The 20,954-nt window shown below is 36.1% G+C and overlaps 1 protein-coding gene across 3 annotated transcripts in view; it reads left to right on the forward strand.

Annotated features, from left to right (window-relative positions):
- The window catches only part of nolc1 (nucleolar and coiled-body phosphoprotein 1), a 46,826-nt gene extending 25,934 nt beyond the window's left edge, over positions 1-20,892 (forward strand). For 2 of the 3 annotated variants that reach the window (XM_039768883.1, XM_039768891.1), the window contains exons 8-16: positions 1,554-1,700; positions 1,850-1,903; positions 9,532-9,609; positions 10,288-10,368; positions 11,790-11,921; positions 14,854-15,633; positions 17,256-17,362; positions 19,042-19,125; positions 20,129-20,892. In XM_039768883.1, the coding sequence (XP_039624817.1) occupies positions 1,554-1,700; positions 1,850-1,903; positions 9,532-9,609; positions 10,288-10,368; positions 11,790-11,921; positions 14,854-15,633; positions 17,256-17,362; positions 19,042-19,125; positions 20,129-20,287 (1,622 nt within the window). In that variant the 3' untranslated portion in view covers positions 20,288-20,892. The remainder of the gene's footprint in view (positions 1-1,553; positions 1,701-1,849; positions 1,904-9,531; positions 9,610-10,287; positions 10,369-11,789; positions 11,922-14,853; positions 15,634-17,255; positions 17,363-19,041; positions 19,126-20,128) is intronic. The other variant, XM_039768900.1, reaches the window with a different exon arrangement.
- The last annotated feature ends 62 nt before the right edge of the window (positions 20,893-20,954 follow it).

Genomic DNA, 20,954 nt, shown 5'->3' on the forward strand with positions numbered 1-20,954 from the left:
ATTTAAAAAAAAACAAAAAAAACTTTCTGTTCTAGCAGCTTATAATAGAGTACTGTGTAACCCTGCTTCCATAAGTGGGGGGGAAAAAACCTTAACGTGGATTTATGACAATGCAATGCCCACCCAAACCCCTCTCCAATTTGTCTATAGTTTTTATATAGCCCCATGAAGCAAGAAATGGGGTGAGTGGTAGCATAGTAAAAATGGCATATTGGGAGTTTAATTGTACTTTGTACATATAACAGTACATCGTAACTGAACTGATTACACTGCATTGTATTTTTAATAAATCCCCCTTTTTTTTTTTTTTAAAAAAAAGACAAGCCATTTTAGCTGTGTCATATCTTATGATCAAAATACAAAAAAAAAAAAGTCAGTGGAAGGCAGAGTGTAGAATTGAGCAGTCTGGAGTGCCTCAAACCCATTATCTTTTGTTATGCATGATAGATTACTCTTGCTGATGATATAGTAAGAAAACAACCAAGCACAATGTTTCTGAGTAAATGAATTCAATGACTCGTATGCCAATCAGTCTGTAATACAAGCATATGGAAACTAATGCTGTGAGGCAAGAATGTATGTTGAAACATCTGTACTGAACTTCAATACTCAAACATGATTAAGCTTAACAGAACTGCCTTTGCTAAACCGGCCCTTGTGTGTAAGTCTGTTCACCCTGTGTGGGACTGGCACCATTTCTGGGGATTGTTCCTTTATCAGTCCAATGCAATCATAAGGGGTTATCGTCTGTCATATTTTGGCTTGAAAAAAACATATTTGGAAAATTTTGACTTTACCATGTATGGATGTGGGTTTCCATAGAGCCTAATGTAAGCTACAAAAGCAAAGTATTTTTAAAATTTATGAAAACTGAGTTGTGGCAAAAATTATGAATTTACCATGATTACGAAGAAATCCCTTCAACTTGAAAAATACCGAACTTATCCTTTTAATATATGTGACATTTTTAATAGGTTCCACAAGAAAATTGATCATCTTGCACAGAAATGCATTCTTTTTCCCTGCAGGAAAACGCAACAAAAGAAGCCCATCTTTTGTATTCCATAGAAATTGCCCTTTACTGGTTCCTGCAGATACTATAAGGCTGAATGCATTTATGTGCCAAGAGCTATGGAGGCATGTAGCCATTATCATCTATGTCTCTTAACACATCTTCAGAATAACAGTCATTGTGGTTGCCATCATAATGGGCAAAGCAGGCAGTAGTCTACCAAAATGTCAGATGTCACACTGGCATGTAGTATCTGCATCTTACAGGAAATTATTCCAGTGATTTATTTTTTTAAATAGAAAAAAATGAGAGACTGGCAGATTCATCTAGAATTGGTTCATGAGAAAACCATGAACCTATGTGCATGAACATGCATCAATGTAGAATAAGCACACAGGGAAACGTGTCTGTATTAATGCATGTCTCTGCATATGCACATGTATGAATCAGGCAAGTTGATGACCTTGTACTTTCTTTCTTTTATGAACAGAGTTAATTTATGTACATTCTTAATGTTTAAAGACTTGCCTCAATTATTTAGGTACATACAGTGCTGTGCCACCTCCTGTAGAAAAACAAAACTTATTATCTGCATCAAAACCTGTAAAGATGGCAGTGAAAAAAACAGCAAGCAGTAGTGATTCTTCAGACAGCAGTGAAGACAGCAGTGAAGAAGAAAACATGGCAGGTAAGAGAAGTACATTTTAATCATGGGAGTTTCTGCTTATGAAAGTAAATATGATTATATCTAAACAAAAATGTAAAGTTTGTTTTGCAAAGCTTTAACTTTTTCCTGCACTTTCTCTGTCCCACCACACTACACACTTATTGTGACAGCTAATACAACATCCAGTGTGAAAGGTCCAGTAAAGGCTAAGCCTAATAGCTCAGGTATGTTAAGTTCTTCCTGTCATTTTCTTTCTTCTTACTGTTAATGTTATGTAAATATGTAGATTCTAGATATGTCTCCATGTTTCCCTATGCATTGTAAACTGCCTTGTATAATTAATTGGTCAAGAACTAGAAAACAATGAATTTAAACAATCCTCCTATTAAGATGCAAGTTTCATAATCTAGTCTGTGATCAGAAAATGAACAAATGTGAGCACGTTTTATTGTCAAGGTATGTCCTCTTGATTATAATAGTAGTTCTAATGAACTTTTTAAAAAAAAAAAAGGGTTTTTTGAGAGTGGACTGTGTGGTAGTTTAGATAAATATTTATAACTTCATCAAATGTTACTTATGCTCTGCAGTGTCTACACAAACTTTTATCTCACCTACCCATTTTCGCCACTAACTTGTCCTAATTTAGGCTTATGTGGAGCTAGACAGAAACTGGCATTAGCCAGAAAATAGTTATGTTAATTGCCAATATACAAAGCAGTGTGCACAGTTATAATGGATAAAGATCGAGATAAACATCAACCTTATAGCATACACTGCTGTGAGAAAAGCACTGAAACACATGAAGAGGTATGTTTATTAATATACTGGAATGTATGGTTATTCTTTATTTCAGAAGTGTTGTTAAATTAGATTACCTACACTGCTTTGGTAATTCCTACATTGAATCACAGTGGATTAAAGAAGCCTTTCTGACACTGATCATCCTTTTTTTAATTAAAAAAAAAAAAACTCTTAAAACTGAAAACAGATCTCTACAACCAGATCTACGTGTATTGCACTTATCATACACATAATAATAATTCACAAAATAAGTATTCACTTCGTATACTAGGATACATCTAGATCCTCATTGGTGAAGCCAGTTGGTTTTAGATAAACCTGTGTTACACCAAAGTGTTTCAGGTGATTTGTAGTATATAAGCCAAACACAGTACATCATCAAAAATTCCCTACCCCCAGTTACCAATATGGTAGTGACAGTGTCGTGGTATGGGGATTGTTCTCTGTATCAGGCCAAGGAAAAATTGAGAAGGTAGGTTGTATTGGGTGGTCCAGATCTAATTTATGCAATAATTGTTAGGCTATAACTTAAGTTTATTACATAGAAAATCACCCGAAAAATCCCGAACCATCGAAGTGTGAGAACTGATGACATGAAAAATCTTCTTTACGGCAAACTGGAATTGTCCCCACATAAATCAGTCATCCAGATGATTTGAATCTGCATAATTTTATCTGGACCACCCTGTATAATGAATGCAGTGAAATACAGGGAAATGCTGAAGGAAAACACAAGATGATCTGAAAGAGAACCGTGAATTTATTTTCTAGCAGCATAAAGCCAAAGCTACAGAGGTACAGCTTCAGAACAACCAGATTAATGTCCTAGGATGGTCAAGTCAAAGTCCAATTGCAAGTTTGCTATTTACAGCAGTTAGCACCATTGCAGTACCTCGATGTGAAATTTTTGATAGACACTTAGCCACACAGGCTAAATTACTGCCAACGGTGCCTTTACTTAGTCGGTCAGTCATTTGGAATTAAGATGTAGCTTTTTCTTCCCCGGGGACAATTTAGCTCATAAATAATTAAATAGATAGATAAATGTTTAATTCTGTACACACTATGGTCTGAACATACTCCAGAATGACTAAAATGGAAGAAAATAAAGAAATAAAATACTTTGTAGTCACAGTGAAGCATTTATACAGGTGTATTGCCTTTGGCAAAATGGAGTCCCAGTAGACACACTTCTGCTGAATAATTTTATTTGTTGAAAATTCTCTACATCAGAGAGAGGCTGTGCAACATTGTTTGTAATGGCACTCCGTTTTGTTTTAATTCTGTCCTTTGCTACTACCTCCAGGGTGTCCAGAGTGTGTCTTATAACTGAGCCTGTCCTTTTAATTAGCTTGTTAATTTGTCTGATTCCTCTTTATAAAGTGATGTGACCAGTCCAGCTCACCACAGCATAAAGAAAATCACACTGGCAGTCAGAGTTGTAGAAAATGTGAAGGATGTCACTACCAACATCAAAGAGAAATAGTCTCTTTAGAAAAAAGCGCCTTCTTTACCTTTTCTTATATTGTTCCTCTGTGTTACAAGACCAGTCCAGCCTGCCATCAATGTGGTCTCTCAAGTACTTAAGGCAATGCATAACCTCTACATCCCTCCCTGAATAATAAGAACCGGACATCGAGGCTATTTGGTGCAACAACGGTTACTTAACATTTTCTTGGTTTTGCTGGTATTAAGTTGCAGACAATTCTTTTTGTGCCAAGAAATCAGTTTTTCACCTGACTCTCATAGTCTGTCTCATCTTACTTATCAATACACCCTATAAATGCAGAATCATCTGAGAATATTTGCAAGTGTCAATCTGGTATTTATGGTCTGAGGTGTACAGAATAAATAGAAAAAGAGACAAGAGTGTTCCTGGTGGTGCTCCAGCCAAGGTTATTATAGTTTTGCCTTTTTATATTAGTTTTTATTTCTATATTTTTTCTGACCTTACTTGGAAATTCAGTTTAGTTTTAGTTTTCCTTCATCATGTATTTTTAGTTTTAGTTTAGTTTTTATTTCACAAAGACATTTCTATTTTATTTTTATATACTGTATATTAGTTTCAGTTTTAGTAATTATAGCATGGAGCACCTGGTTTTGTGTCACAATCAGACAGAACTGCACACTTAACAGATTTGGATATGAGTTTAATGTTAGTGGAAGCTTACTATATTGCCTGGTTTACTATCTGGTTTTGTTTTTGTCTGATAAAAACAAGCATAATCAAAAACTAGACACTGCATATGAATGATTTTACACAATTTTATAATTTTTAAATTTTTTTTCTTGAAAATCACAGGGGCTTAGGAAGAACAGGGCTGTTAGACTTGAATCAGTGTGCAGACCCCACTTAGCTGTATTGAGGGAAACAAAGAACAACAAGCATGCAGTGTCAAGGTTAGGGGTGGTGAGTCTTGAATAGCCTACCATGAGAACAGTAAACCCACAATGAGCAGGGCAAGAGCAGGTAATAAGAGTATGGACAAGCACAAAACAACAGAGACAGCGCCTGAGATTAAGAACAACATATACATTATCTAAACCTGTTTATCCAGACTAGGATTGCAGGAAACCTGGAGCCTACTGCAGCAAGTTTGGATGCAAGGCAGGAAAAATCCCTGGTATGCAATATGTATGATATGGCTGATGTTAAAAACAAAAAGAATATGATATTTCAACTATCTATTTTGAGAGAGAGAAAAGCATTGAGAAAAGACAAATATTTTAAAATATAATTCTGCTAATGAATTACTTTCACAATATCAGGAATTTTGAGTTGTGAATATGAACTAAAAATTATAAATTAATAAATATGGAATAAATACAAAAACCCATTAATAGTTTTTCATCACTTGTCAGGCTCTACCTTTGTTTGCACCGCTTCATTGTTAAACGATGTTTTTAAAGCAAAAGTGATTGGTCAGTAACAATATGCTGATCTTGTATGATGACGTAGTCAGTATCTCGATTAGTGGCATTTTATTTTCAAAAACCGGGAGTGGACTCCCCTCAACTTTCTTGTATACTCAGATATGGGGATGGATATTTGAAGAGTAAACCGAAAGACAATGATTATATTTTTATATTATGTACATTAAGGAACCATCAACAACAAATCAAATTAATAATATATTGAACAATTATTATAAAAGTAAAGTTGAATAAATCAGACTCTGCAGCATAAATAAAAAAATAAAAAACATTGAGTATGTGTTCAGGTAAAGTACCACTTCCGGGTGATGGATTTGGCCCAAAATTTAATACAGATCTGCAATTATAGTGTAAAAACCACATGCCGAACTTCATCCATCCATCTATCTAGTTGTGTTTTTGAGTTATCGTGTATACACACAGACACACGCACACACAATCCAAGAAACGGTATTGTTGGACACTGGTTAGTCTATAACGTTAAGATTCATCAAAATATCGAGGTTGAATTTTTTCATGATTACTATACCTTCTCTATACTTCGTATATGAGAAAGTATAAACGATTTCTCTTGTGCGAAGTGGCAGGTGAATTGCTGTCAACAAAATGCAGACACCTGAGAAATAAACTGAAACGTTACTCACTCGTGATTTTTCTATCCAAATGGTAAACATTTTGTTGACCAGCACTTTCTGATTTCAGCCATTTGAATTACATCTTGATATACAACAAGCACAAAGAAAGGCGGCACACAAATCGCTTTCTGTTTCTCACGCTTTACGCACCCGCACTCAGCTCGCTCTGTCACCGCAAATGCTGTGTGAACAGCCGCCGTTCACTGGATGAATATGTGCTGGTGGCTCGTGGTGGATGACTCTGTTTTAGAGTTAAAACTTACAAGGTTTAAAGACTAACGGTAAGAAAATATTTATTCAAAAACGAAAACTAAAAATATTTTAGTAAATTATTTTATTTCAGTTAGTCTTTCCAGTTACTTTAATAGTTTCGTTTAGTTTTAGTTTTTCATTTCAGTTTTGTTAATTATTTTATTTCAGTTTACGAAAATGTTTTTTTAATAATAGTTTCAGTTTTGATTTTAGTTTTTGTTAACTATAATAACCTTGGCTCCAGCATTGTTCAGTTCCATTTCAGAAACAGTCCTTGAGTCTCATAAGCTGTGGTCTGACTGTCCATTATCCAGGACACCATAGGCTCATCCACATAGATATCTCTGGAACTAGAGTAATCAAAAACATAATCCTCACAGTGCTGCTAGCTTTGTTCAGGTGAGAAACACTTTGTAGAGCAGATAATTGCATCTTCCACTTCAGTCTTTATCCTATAGACTAACTACAGTGGGTCCAAGTGCTCTACCACAAAAGGATTGCTAGTAAAGGGCCTGCTTCTCAAAGGTCTTTGTAATGTGAGATGCAAGTGCCACAGATCTCTAGTCATTAAGTAAGGAGATGCCTACCTCCTTTAAAACCTGAACAACGCAGGGTTTTTTTTTTTTTTTCAACAATAGCATTTTCTGGAGCCTTATGAACAGACTAAACCGGTATCAGAGGGGACCACTAAGAAACCGCAGTTTTGTATTTTAATACTTGTAATAAATTTAGATTGATTTGTAGAGGTTTTTCTCACATTCACATTTTAAGATTTTCTGGTCATCCGTGTCAAAAAAGCCTAATTAATACACAGTGATTCAGTATTTTAAAAGCAATAAAACCTAACAATGTCCATAGGGTGAATAGTTTTTATAGGCTCATATGAACAAACTAGAGTTCATGTCTCTACCACTCATGGCTGCATTGATTAAACATGGTTGTCCAGCAAGGAACTCCATTTGCATAGCCCTAAGATAGGAGCTTGAGTCTCCAATGTTAATGTTTCAAGTTCTCCTGTCCAGCCTCCCTGTTCAGAGTCTAGTCCGTCTACGTCTTTACCACGTATCCCTTCACCGATTGTGACCCTCGCGTGTCATTTTGCCAGTGGTGAGCTGAATCTTTTTTTTTTTTTTAATAGTTGACTTCAACTGAGGCAAAACCTGCTTGAAAATCCCTTTGTTATCCTGGGGTCCTTGGAGACCTCCCCAATGTGTTTTGATTTAGCATTTGTGATGGCTTCCACTTGTAGATTTTTCAGATAGTGGAGTGATTGTCTACAGACTGCTTGAAAGTACCTTTAAAAGGATTCCCAGACTTGTAGGTATCAAGTCTTTCTTCAGAGGGCCTCTGAGAGCACTATTGATCTTGACATGATGCATCTCATTTCCTAAGAGGAAACTACACTGCTTGTTTCTGCCTGTTTATATAAGGCAGGGTGCACCATCTTAATACATACCTAATTAAGCTCTAAGCATTTGCACCTATTTGGGTGTATCTGATTGTAATTTTAGGCATACTGAATTTCTATTGATTAATGCTGTGCTCACATTACAAATCTCATTTCTCAATTCAGAATTTTCTTTGCTTGGATTGGATTTGCCTGTCTTGATGGTTCATAAGTACAAGTGATTTGTATCTAGCTGTATTGTGAATGCATCTCTCTCTGGAAACATCAAGCATATGCACTTAGGTACAATTGTGTTCGAGTTCTCTGTGTTACCAACAAAAAAAGTCATTTGTGAGACAATTCATGGTATTAAAACAGACAAAATAGACCTGTTAGTAGCTAGTGTATGCATTGCGTATTGCTCTGGAGGACTGCAAATAGTACATCTCTTGTACATGATTAGTTCGGGGAAAATTAAAAAAAAAACTAGTTGTTGCAGCTATTGCTGATGCTGCTCCACCAAGAGATGTGTGGGTACGAGAAAGGAGCTAGCAATGGTGGGACCATTACTGTTGACACAGCTGTAGCTCTCCTCCATTGTTTTGCTGCATTGCCTGTGGTGGCCACTGATGACTGCGCTCGGCCCATGCATATAGGCAAAAACCACATGAATTCCTATTTGACACATGGCTACGAATCAGATATGTATCCAATCTAGAACATATGAAGAATTATTCAAATTTGAAAAGATTGTATTTGTTTCCACACAGTCCTGAACACAATAGATTAGTGTCAAATTAAAGCAAAAAATCAGATGAGTCACTTCAGCCTGCCAATGTGAATGTAATCCTTGTATATAATTTGATACTATCTGTATGTATGGTGTTCGCATCAACACCTCAACTCAATACAAGTCAGAACCATGCAATGGACTCTGCCTCTGTAGTTAGAACGTAACGTGGCAAACACGGATGCTGTATTGCATGATTGGCCAAGAATGTTTGAATGCTTCAGTGATGCCACTGGACGGCCAAGTATAGTAAGTTGCTTTTGGTTCGAGCAGATAACAGTAAGTTCGGCTGGTTTTTGGAACGTTGGTTTTATGGGGCGTACTTTCCAGGACTAACATCGACTGACTTAAACCCTTCGACAGCTCCGGAACCGTAAGTAGTTTAGAACATATCGCCATTTGCTTGGTATGTCAAAATCTATCTTTGGGCAGTTCGGTTTTGGCATCCGTCCTTCTGACATCTATTGGCAAACTGAGTAATGACGGTCATTGTTTAAATTTTAGCCGATCTCAGATCAAAAATACACGCCAACATAATTATTACTCAGACTCTGATTAGTGTCGTAATATACAGTTTGTTTTAAAAAATTTGTTTGCTGGAAAAAATCAAATGAGGTGCGCCGAAGAGCTGAGTTCACGTCTCGCTGCCCCATTTAAACGGGAAGCTCTTCATTACGTCGGCCGAAAAGGTCTATTTTAAGCAAAAATCAGTGCCATAACAAAATCATTTCAAGGACTTAAAAAAAATTCTTGGCAGAGAAAGTATGGATTTCACAAATGTAGAATTTGTAGCCTGATTCGATCAGGCTCCCAGTCGTTAGTCTGAGATAATTGTATACAAAAAGTGGAGTTGTTCTGGTTTGTTTTTAAAATAAATTGTCAGTTTTGTTGAAATACTGATCAGATATTTATCTGAAATTGAGATAAAATTTTGTTCAGAGCACTCTAACCTGTACTATCAAAGGAAGAAGCAAAGGTTTGGGTTTTTTTTTTTTAACGTTTTGTTTTATTTGGTGGAATATTCATTTTACTTTGTGTTTTTTCTCCCATTAGTGAAAACGACTACACCAGCTAAGGCTGTGTCATCCATAAAACCCGTGAAGACCATCCAATCAAAATGTGATAGCACAGGTATGGGTATTTTGGTTCCAGTGTTGCTTATTGTTTCTAGTTTTAGTATTTTCTGCTCTTAATAAATATTGAATTTTTGTGAAGACAGACTGTGGATCAGTTGGAGTTAATCATGGATTCAGAAAGATTTAGCTGGGGCACCAGGACTTGTTTACTTTTATTGATTTAATTGTGTCAAGTTATAATAAATAAGCAGGTGGTGGATCTCTACTTGGAATAACTTGCTCGATCTCATTTTGTATATGTTTGAGTGGATTAAAATCTAGTTGGTATGGAATGTTATTTTGAAAATCTAATTGAAGATTTTTTAAAAACGGAAAAAAAAAAAAATTCTTTGCAGTGTAATCTATCTTTAATCCATCGTCTTTAGGAGCTCTGTCATATGAGGGTTTCAAGGATTTAGACCGCAACAGGCAGCATCAAAAGCTGGAGCTGATTTATATGTAATTTCAACGCTGGGCACATAGTATCACTAGTAAAGTTACACAGGCTAACTTAGGATAGTCTTCCTGATGATGCATCTTTGAAACCTAAATGAAATGGCAACCTACGAAAGAAACCTACTTGAACATTTACATAATAAACCTGTTATACTGCATCATGATCAGCACAAGGCTCATGTAAGAATGAGCACTACTTATCATTCTGCTCACATTTTTCTTTGTGTTTTCTCTTTAGCTAAATTAACCAAACCAGGTAAAGCTGCATCTTCCACAAAAACTCCAATGAAGACCGTCACGTCAAAGTCTGATTCCTCAGGTAATAGAATCAATCTTTTTAATTTTTGTTTTGACTTTCAAAATGTAACTTGTGCAGCTACAATGACAGGTTCTTAGCGGCACAAACTCCACTTTGCGTGCCTTTAATAATCAGCAGCTCGGGCTGTCAAATCGTTATCATATGTGTTATAAATATAATTGTTTAGCCTATGAAGAAATGGCCCTTCAACCTATTCATGTATATCCTCTCCTGAAATAAAAGTACAATCGGAATAAAGTGTTAACTAAGTTAAGCAATAGTTCAGCAAAGAGATTAATAATCTACAATTATTTACTAATGCTCATCACTGTTTCTGATACTGACAAACAAATGATGATGAAGTAAGGACATTTTTCTGTGTTAATCTTGCCAAGGCTGCCTTTAGTGTGAACATATTGCCATGCAAGCTTCAGTTTAATACTGGAATTGTATGAAAAATTAGAGAGCCATGTCTGTCTGAACTGAACAACATTTACTAGATGCTGTTTTAAGTTCTTAGATGGATTTAAAGTGACATGTATTAATCATGTTTTTATTTATATCTGTGAATATTTTTAATGTTTTTTCTGAAATTTAAGAATGTCTATCTCGCAAGACAATGTTAATGAAATTAACAAGAAACACAAAAGTTTCAACCTACTTTTATTGAATAGAGGCATAAAGCCTACTGACCAACAACAAATGTTTGTTGAAGCATCTCTAAATGTATAGATGGAAATATGTAAGTGAGCCAAAACATAAATGCAGCCCGATACTGAGCAATCTCTGCAATCCACAAACAGTACTTAAACAGAAAACCACTACACCATCGCTGTACTTAAATAGCTACACATTTAAAAAATGCTTTTGAATGGGTTAAATTAGGCTACACAAATTTGGAATTAATATACTATATAGGTAGGCGCACTTATACTGAAGGATTCATTTAGTCACCCTTAGATTCTTTTTGTTCATTTGTTTAACTTGAGTAAAATTGAGGGTTTTTTCATTTGTATTTATTATTTTTTTTTTGCAGTTGTGTCATACATAGGTTTGCACCTTATCAGAAAGCAAAGCATTGTAGTTTAGTCTTTTGCATGATGTAAAAGCAGAAACTGTTTTGTGTGGACTTTTTTTTTTTTTCTTTCTGAATTTTCTTAGTATTCTGTGAAATTTGTTTAACTGTAGAATTGGGGATGATTAAAGGTTTTGTGCTGCTCTGTTTTAGATTTACACAGTTGGCATTGCTTGCATCAGATAAGAGTATTAGGCTTTTTTTGTTTGCTTTGAGTTAATTTTCAAAAAGAAACATCTTGAGTTTTACTTGTTTTGTGCTTTTGAGTGGCATGTTGTGTATATTGTTGACGTTCCTTGGGGAAAAAAAAATCAATGTATTCTCTCTCTCTCTCTCTGTCTCTCTCTCTCTCTCTCTCTCTCGTTAGATTCAAGTTCTGAAGAGGATGATGAGCCACCACCACCCAAGAAAGCTACCAATAAAGCTACTCCTGTGAAGCCTGCTGAGGCAAAAAAAGTAGTGCCCAAAAAACCTGCCTCATCTTCATCTGATAGTTCTGGTATGGACTTTTCATAAAATGATTTGGTCATTTTTTAAAAAAAAAAAAGAGACCTTTTATAATTTGTGGTAGTTATAATCATTAAATTTGAATGTTTTTGAAAGTGTACAATGATACATTCCATAAGCAGACTGGAAATTACCATATAGAGAGGGACTGTTAAGATTGTTTCTTGTCACCCCTACAAAATAACCAAACTGATGGAGTCTGTCTCAATAGACAGACTGAACGTAAGCTGCTAGTCAGTATTTATTTATAGGTGCACACAATGGGTCAAATTGAAATTGCCAGCAAAGCTAAACTGCATATCTTTGGGATGTGGAAGAACCAAGTACAAGAACAATATGCCAGCTCTATACAGATCATTATCTGCTAGGGATTTCAACTTGGGCTTATGGATCATTGAACATTATTATTCTCTGTACTGACATTCTTCTCCACAGTATTAAATAGTCAAGTGTCATTCAGTTGTAAGTAAACTCTATTTGTAAAGATTATAATTCAAAGTAATTTATTGGTCAGATAGTAAAGTAGACAAAGTGGCAGTTAAGTTTGAGTAAATGTAATATAATTACTGCACTACAAAATAGTGGATAGTATTACAGTATGTGCAGACATTAGGTTGTTATCCCATTTGGTAAGTGACAGCTAAATATAAAATACAGGGTGGTCCAGATCGTCTGGATGACTTTGATTTATGCAGGGACGATTCCAGTTTGGCGCATAGACGATTCTTCATGTCGTCAGTTGGCACACTTCTTGATGGTCCTGGATTTTTTAGGTGATTTTCTATGTAATAACCTTGTTATAGCGTAATGAAAATTGCATAATTAGATCTGGACCACCCTATAGAATAATCTGATGGCATACCAGGTACCTATCTTTTACTGCCTAGTTATTTTTTGAGATAGATATCTGGTAAATCCATGTACACCATGTACAGTATGTGCTTCTGGTGCTGTTCTTCCTGCTTGCTCTTTGGAAGGTTAGTGTCGGTTTCCCCAATCTTCCTGTTTATACCTGCACTGTTCAACTGTTTCTTTTGTTCTCCAAGCTCTGTTACTGATGACCTTGCCACACACAATCCACACCCCCCCCCAGATGGTCATGGTGAGAAATACTACGAAAATTACTGTTCACAAACTTGTCTTTCCTGTAACATGGCATATATCAAGCTGAATCAGTCCCGCTGAAGTCAGATGTATTATCTGTGTGTGGAGACGACTGTGAATGAACTTTGCTTAAAACTGGGTCAGAACAATTAGATGGCTCACTTAGCATCATGTTTTTAAATCAATCCAACACCTTGTGAAAGCAATACTCAAAAGTAGGGACTGTTATTTCCAACTGCAACGAGTGGTGATGCTCTTGTTCACCTGGTCCGATAGACAATGAGCTCCTTATTTTGATGTACTGTCTACAGATTACAGATATGCAGCACTTAACACCCACGTAGCTCCTAGCAGGCAGCTGTAAAGCCAGTTCTGTCATTAAGCAGACCCACATAATTCGGGCAGATATCCTTCATTAGTAAGTTTGTCCAATTTTTCAGCAAATTCTGCAACTGTCTTCACATCTGCATTACTCATTTTCACTTTGTATAATTCAAAACACTCCGTAAAGTACCTGAACCATCTTGAGCTAGCAGTAAAGTACATATGTTCTGGTGCAGCTTTTTCTTTTAACATTTCATGGTGCTGAGGGGGATTTAATTGTAGGTCTGGTGTTTTATCCAGTTCATTAGAAACATGTCTATATCCGGGAAATATGTTGGTGTGACATGATTTACACAGCGGAAACTCCAAGGAGAGCCTGGCCATGGTTTTCAGCACTACATGGAGCTCCGACTGCTCATCACACACACTACAAGGCATGGCTATAATATTACACCCGAGTAAGATAATCCTCCCATAATTATAATCTTACCTGTGCCTTTCATTTAATTAATATTTTTATTACAGGTATCAAACCTGTACTGATTTGTGATATTTTAAATATGGGATTAGGTGGCTAATTCTTCCTTTGTAGATATTGCCAGTGCCTGTACAGTGCATTAATTCATTTAATTTTACTTTTTCATTTGTTTGTTTCTTTTATCATCCAATTTGTACTTATTCTGATCCTTCTGTTATCTGGCATTTTCACTAATCTGGCACTCCTAGTGAAGATCTACCTGTAATACGCAATGTCTTGGTATTGAAACATGACAAGGGTCTATGGCCATACAGCTAATACAGTGACCAAAAATACAGAGCTTTTGCAATGTCTCAATTTAAGACAATTTTGAAAATTGTAAAAATACTTAATTTCAGATCCAAGTCTGCTGAATGAAATATTTTGATGAGAAAATTGTAGCTTAATGTTGTTTGTGCTTCCTCATGATGTGATGCATTACTGTTGCGTTTTAAATTCTGCAATAGATCAACATTCCTCTTTCCTTACACCTGTGGGAAACCGTTCTTCAACAACCAATTTAATTGGCTTTTAATATAAAGAAAAAATGATCTGCCAAGCACTACACTTGCACAGATGATTTCACTGCTATGTTACTGTTAAGGGAGCACAATCCTCCCTTTGCTTCACATTTATTAGCATGGGTGTGAATGTGCAGTAAATGATAAATGGATGCTGCATCTGGTAAACAGGCTCATTGTCTTTGCTGTCTTGAACAAAGAGTGGCTTTCTCATTTTTAAATTACCAGTTTTTAGGAACTTTTCAAACTGCTAACTTTATTAAACAGATACATTAAAGTGTTTTTTTATTTCAGTTTAGAATAGGCTTACTCTGTCCATAGCAAAGTTCAACAGATGTAATATGTATGTCTGTGCTGCTTTATGCCTCTTCTGTTGCATATTCTAATTTCAAGTTTACTTCATTCAGCACCTTTAGTTATACTCCATGATGCATCTAACATTTTTTTTCCCTGTGTAGATTCTGACAGCTCAGAAGATGAAACCCCAGCAAAACCAGCTACAAAGGTAACTGCATCTATTCCAAATGTAAAGACACCTTCCAAGCCAGCTACCCCTGTAACTGGACCTCAAAGTAGCAAGGCTTCCTCAGCGACAAAGAAAATTGCCACACCCAGCTCTGACTCGGACAGCTCCTCAAGTGATTCTGAAGATGAGAGTGCTGCCACGAAAGCACAAAAGAAAAACTCAAAACCCCCAAATGTGGCTGAGTCTGCAAAGAAGAAGTCTTCAGTAACCTCAAACAAAGTGACTGTAGCGAAGAAAGCTGAGTCCAGCAGTAGTGACTCTTCAGACAGTTCAAGTGAAGATGAAGCACCAAAAAAGCCAGCAACTGTTGTAGCATCCAAAGGATCAACACCCATGGCAAAACCAGTAACTGCAAAGAAGCAGGAGACCAGCAGTGAGAGCAGCACATCTGACAGCTCTGACTCAGAGGCTGAGAAAAAGAAGACATTAAATACCAAAGTGACTGTACAAAAGTCCAAGCTCACAGCTGTAGTTACCCCACAGAGCAAAACGGTGCCTCCAAAGAAGCAGCAGGACAGCTCGAGTAGTGATGAAAGTAGTTCGGAGTCCGAGACTGAACAGAAAATAAGTAACAACAAAGCCAAACCTGCTTCCACTACTAAGAGCAAACCAGTTCCAGCAAAGAAAAGCAGCAGTTCTGAAGATAGTTCTGATGAAGAGGAGGATGTGACCCCACCAAAGGTCAAATCACCAGTGACCCCTTCAACCAACGGTATAAACTTTTATAAAAAGGAATTTTGAATAAGTGAAATATGTCTTTTTGGGGAATGAAAGCTTGTGTTCATGTGTACTGATGATTGTATTTTTATTTTAAATCTGTATTGTTTTTAGTTAGTGAATTCAAGTTCATTTTATGATATTTTTGCATTAACATGAAGGTGGTGGGGTTGGAAAGTTGGTGTGCATTTGCAGTTAGTATTCAACACAAAGTTCAAACAAGTTTATTTCCAAAGTGTGCATTGAACAGCATCAACAACATAGCTCATTTGGTCAAGCAAGCCACAAAAGAATGCAGAAATGTTTTCTTACATCCTTTTAAAATGATTGTGTTGGTTAGATAACTCTTGTTTGTAGTTTTACTTACTTGAATAGCTTGGTACGGTATTTCAGTGCTGCAGGAAGGGATAAAATCATCAGATTTCGTAGTTTTGTAACACTTTGTGGTATTTACTCAGCGTCCGTGTATCCATGGTTCCAGATAATTGTGTGTTCGCTTTGAGTTTGTATCATTTGTTTAAGTTAATTCATCCTCATTTCACTGTAGTTGTGGATATTCCATTTGTATATTATTTTGAAATAAGATTCCTAAATACCATAGTGACTGTGATTTGTGACGGATCTGCAGGAGGGATTTGAGCCGTGGGAGTGGTAGGTTGGAATGGAAAAGTGAGAAGACAGGATGGTCACGTACTACTGAGGCCAAACATGGGAATTAGTCTGGGTCTCGTTCAGAATTGAGATGAACAGTCCTTGTTGCTTGTGTTTGTGTGTCAGTCTTTCATTAGCCATACCGTGGGTTCTTCCAATATGCTGAATCAGTTAAGGAAGGCAAATGTTTTAAGTCCAAAGACAGGATTGCATTATATTTTGTTTGAGCTGAAATTATTGGCATAATTAAATATAAACCTATTAAATCTGACTTATTTTTATAATTTCCCGTTTTTAGTAGCAAATAATTTTTAACTTCTCCATTACTCCCAGTAAAAAGTAAATGGGACTTCCTGGGTAACCAGTGTGGATTTTAATTTAAAAAACAAATCCATTAAGGTGATTGAGCTTTGCTTGTTTGAAATGACAACACCACCAGAACAAATGCAGTGAAACATATATTTGTTTCCTTAGGTGGTGTAGAGAGATATTTGACAAGTTTGATTACACTGTGTGTGTGTGGGGGCGGCAAGTGGGTGATTGGATGAAAATATTCAGGTGTAATAAATAGTTAGTGTGACTGTTACAGTGGTATGTGCTTTTGGTATAGGGTTGATTCTGGGGGTAGGGGGTCTTGGATTGGAGGGATTAATGCCCGGACTAATTTGGCCCTTGGTCAACTCTGTTGATGACCATTGCTTTAGATATTTTTTCACTGTATGATTTGTTTCACACATCCATTGTAATAACTTTTTTTCCTATTAAATAGTTGTACTGTAATTGATATCTTGTTGTCATTTTATACAGAATAATAGTTTCTGTGTAGAATACAAGATTTACTGTGTGCAAGGAATATAAAGTACTCTATTTTTTAAATACTAGCAATGAATGTGTTTACAATTGCGGTCAATTGCTCTGTAAACTTTTTTTAAATGTCCTTTGATTTTTTTTTTTTTTTTTGGGCAGGTATTGCAAAGAAAAATACATTATCCTCTGAAAGTGAGAAAGTCCTCAAAACTCCAGTTGAAAAGAAAACCCAACAAACCCCTCATTCCTTTCCCAAAGCAAATAAGGTACAGTAGAAGCTAGAGACTCATTCAACTAACCATAACAAACTGCCTCTTGGAGAACATTGTCATATCATTTCCAGCAAAGTCCCAAGTGTTAGCTCACATATCCTTTGTCCTCAGAACACCTAACACTAAAGACATTAAAGAATGGGGTGGCAACTGCTAGAGACCCCACGGTAGACTGCCACCAAGGTGTAATGTCATGATAGTATAGCAGCTGTTGGGTATTTTGATTCTATAGTAAATATGTAAGCCAACGTGTACAATAGAGACCATATAATAAAACCCTTTTGCAAATTCATTCCACTTGAATAATTTTGAATAGTTATTATAAATGGATTTAAATTACCCTGACAGTCTCATTTAAGCTCACTCAGCATGCATGTGAGCACTACAGCCAGATAAGACAAGCAAGTTTCTTGTGTGCTTATCCTACACAACTCAAACTCCTATTGAAGGCAGCAGGTAGAAATTACAAGCACATAGTGAATTACTTTGTTTGTTGCACAGACTAATTCAATCAGATAATGTATAATTTACCTTAAAATGAACTATAAATCTGCCTTTGGGTGCTTCTGGCAGCCTCAACTTTAGTTAAAAGGAAGGATGAAATCAAGCTTGCCCTATACAGTTGGGCAGAAGGCAGTTATTTCCACTGGCAAGAAAAGGATAGAAGCTACCTAGTCGAAAATACGAACAATCTGTACCTCACAGTGATGTGTGGGGGGGAAATGGTGTTTAAAATTGTGTAGGGTTTGCTGTAATTCTTTAATAGAGCTTGAATACGAATATTTCCAGTTATAACTTTAACTCCAATTCCCATATACATTTAACCACCATAGTATGTGATTTCAACCCACCCAGAGAGAACCTTCAAAAGAAAATTGATGTCAAGAGTATCGTGTGTTCAAAGATGTCAAAGCATTTTCGGAAGCAAATGCTGAAGTTTGCTTGGCTGCAGAAAATCCATCACTGTTCATTGGCTGCTAATTAAACTGTTACTTGGTGATTTCCATTCTGGCCAGAGATTAAAGTGCTCATTGAGCAACTCATTTTATTATGCAAGCTGTAAAAAGGTTAGAATTAGCATAATGTGTTCAATAGAGTTCTGAATCCTGTCCTTTACTTACTAATGGTAAGCTGCACCTGAAAAAGATTTCAGGGGTATTTTTTGGTCCTTTGTTTCATCCTCCAATATTTAGAGATCTGCTTTTACTTGTTAGTAGAGAAATGAACAAAAATATTGATTTAAGGGTCAATAACAGCAGCAAAAAATGAAGAGAATTTAAATGTGGAAGTGTGGTTACAAAATGTAAATTGGGGAAAAATTCATCTGCAGATACTAGAGTGCATTTACTACTATTATCACATAAGTGATTAAAAAATGGTCCCATCACAAGTTCTGCGTAAGATTATTAATATAGCTATTGCATAACCAAGCATGTGTAGGGGAGAAGTTTCCAGATCATTCTGTACAGTGTATCAAGTACAGTGACCTGTGTATTTACAGCTGTTCATTTTTTTCCCCCTCCCCTTCCCTAGTTAAAATTGTTCATGTTTAGGTGGCAATTGGTTTAGAGAGCATATAATTCTTAATTTGTTTGGTTTGTTTTTGGGATCCATTATATTGCTTTGCCAACACGAGTCTTTAAATGCCACCACTTCTTTTCTTCCTGTTTAAGAATTCGAATGCTCCTTTCCGTAGAATCAGAGAAGAAGAGATTGAAGTAGATCCTCGTCTTAATGACAACTCATTTTCAGCCAAGGTAAGAAAATAGCACAAGCATGAAATATTTCCTACCAATATTAAAAACCATAAACAGATGTATTAAAGGCCAGGTATGAGAATCTGAGCCCTTTATTGTTAAGGTCTTGGATAATGTCTGCAAATGATACCTGATCCAAATTTAATAAACGTACAAGTACATTGTTTTCTGTTCTGTATTTGTCAGCTCTTTCACTTTGTGCAAAGTAGGTAAAACCTTCACTTAGATTGGCATATAATTTTATTTTTTGTATTGTAGCTAAGTTGCTTACATCTGCTTAATGTGTCTTTTGGCCTACTGTTGAATTTCAGTTTTTTAAATTCTTGAACATATTTTCTAGAACAACTTTTGGCCCAATATTTAACAAACAGAAGACATAGCATGTGTTACGAAATATTTTGGTGTAACACTGAATTCATAGGTCCTTCAATGATGGCAAGACAACTAGAACCTTTAGCAGAAGAGCAGCCCAGAGCTGACATGTACACCACCTTCATTTTTTGATGTAAAAGATTGTTCTTGATGCAATCTAAAACATGCTTCCCTAATTCTGTAGGATTATCCTGGTTATTTTTGTGTTAGTTCGTTTAAAGAGCTATCAGGTTTTAATTTTTCTCTGTTGCTTAGTTTTGAAGGATGTCCACATCTGAAAATTATTTTGCCTTAATTGTTTAAACATATTTTTAAAAGAGCTTAATCCAGAGCCTAAAAGCCGGAAATAATCTTGGACAGTTTATCAATGTGTTGCTTAGTCCCTTGATGGGCACACAAGTAATTTACAGTTGCCAGTTACCTTTACCTGCATGTTGTTGGAGGTGTGGGTTGAAAAAATCTGCTTGAACTGTGGTTGGCCACAGGATTCAAACAAGGCACACTGAATTTGTGAAGCAGGAGTGCAAACTACACTGTTGGGCACATGTAATCAATGTTAATATATACACTGAGCTGTTTTAAAAGCATAATGTAGAACTTGAGCATCTGTGCATCACATTTATCTTTACAGAAAGGAGCACAAGGGGACTGGGGTGAGAAGGCCAATGACATTCTGAGGTTCACCAAGGGTAGATCATTTCGCCATGAGAAGACCAAGAAGAAGCGTGGTAGTTATCGAGGGGGAGCCATCTCTACCGGTGTTCACTCCATCAAGTTTGATAGTGATTGAAGTGGAGACTTGACTCCTGGACCATGCGATGGTGATCTTCTTTTTTTGGGGGGGGTGGGTATGGGGGTGTTCCTTTCCAGAAACACTTGAACAATCTGAATTGCAAATAACCCGTAGAAAATGGAATGATTTCACCTCTGGATACTTACCTTTTTTTACTCTTTTTTTTTTCCCGTCTGTCTCATTCTGATTCTATTAATGCAAAAAAAAAAAAATCATGGAAATTGTTTTCAATATTAATGTTTTTTAGAGTCTCCTTCATGTTTCTGTGTACATCTTCAGGAGTTTTAAATCGGTTATGACACTCTGAAAAAGGAATGTTGGTGTCGTGTTTTCTTTTTTAAAAATTTTTTAGCCTATTGGAAGAGTCTTCTGTATCACTGTGTCTACCTAAAGCCATAAAGAAGGGTTTACTGAACTGGTGTAAGCTAGTTGGCCAGTGTGTGTAGCTTTCCCCAACTTTTGTGAATACTGTGTTTTTTCTGAAAATGTTAAAATTTTTGTTTAGTCTGTTTACTTTCCTCTGAACAAACCAAGGTTTATTTTTTGTAAAATCCATTTGTGTGTGCACCAGTCTGTAGGAATAAATAGTTTGTTAATTTTGATTTCTAAAACTGTATTAATTAAACAGAGCTAGAGAACTGCAGCAATTTATAAATGCAAAACT

The sequence above is a fragment of the Polypterus senegalus genome, chromosome 1, assembly GCF_016835505.1.
Source record: "Polypterus senegalus isolate Bchr_013 chromosome 1, ASM1683550v1, whole genome shotgun sequence".
NCBI lineage: Eukaryota > Metazoa > Chordata > Cladistia > Polypteriformes > Polypteridae > Polypterus > Polypterus senegalus.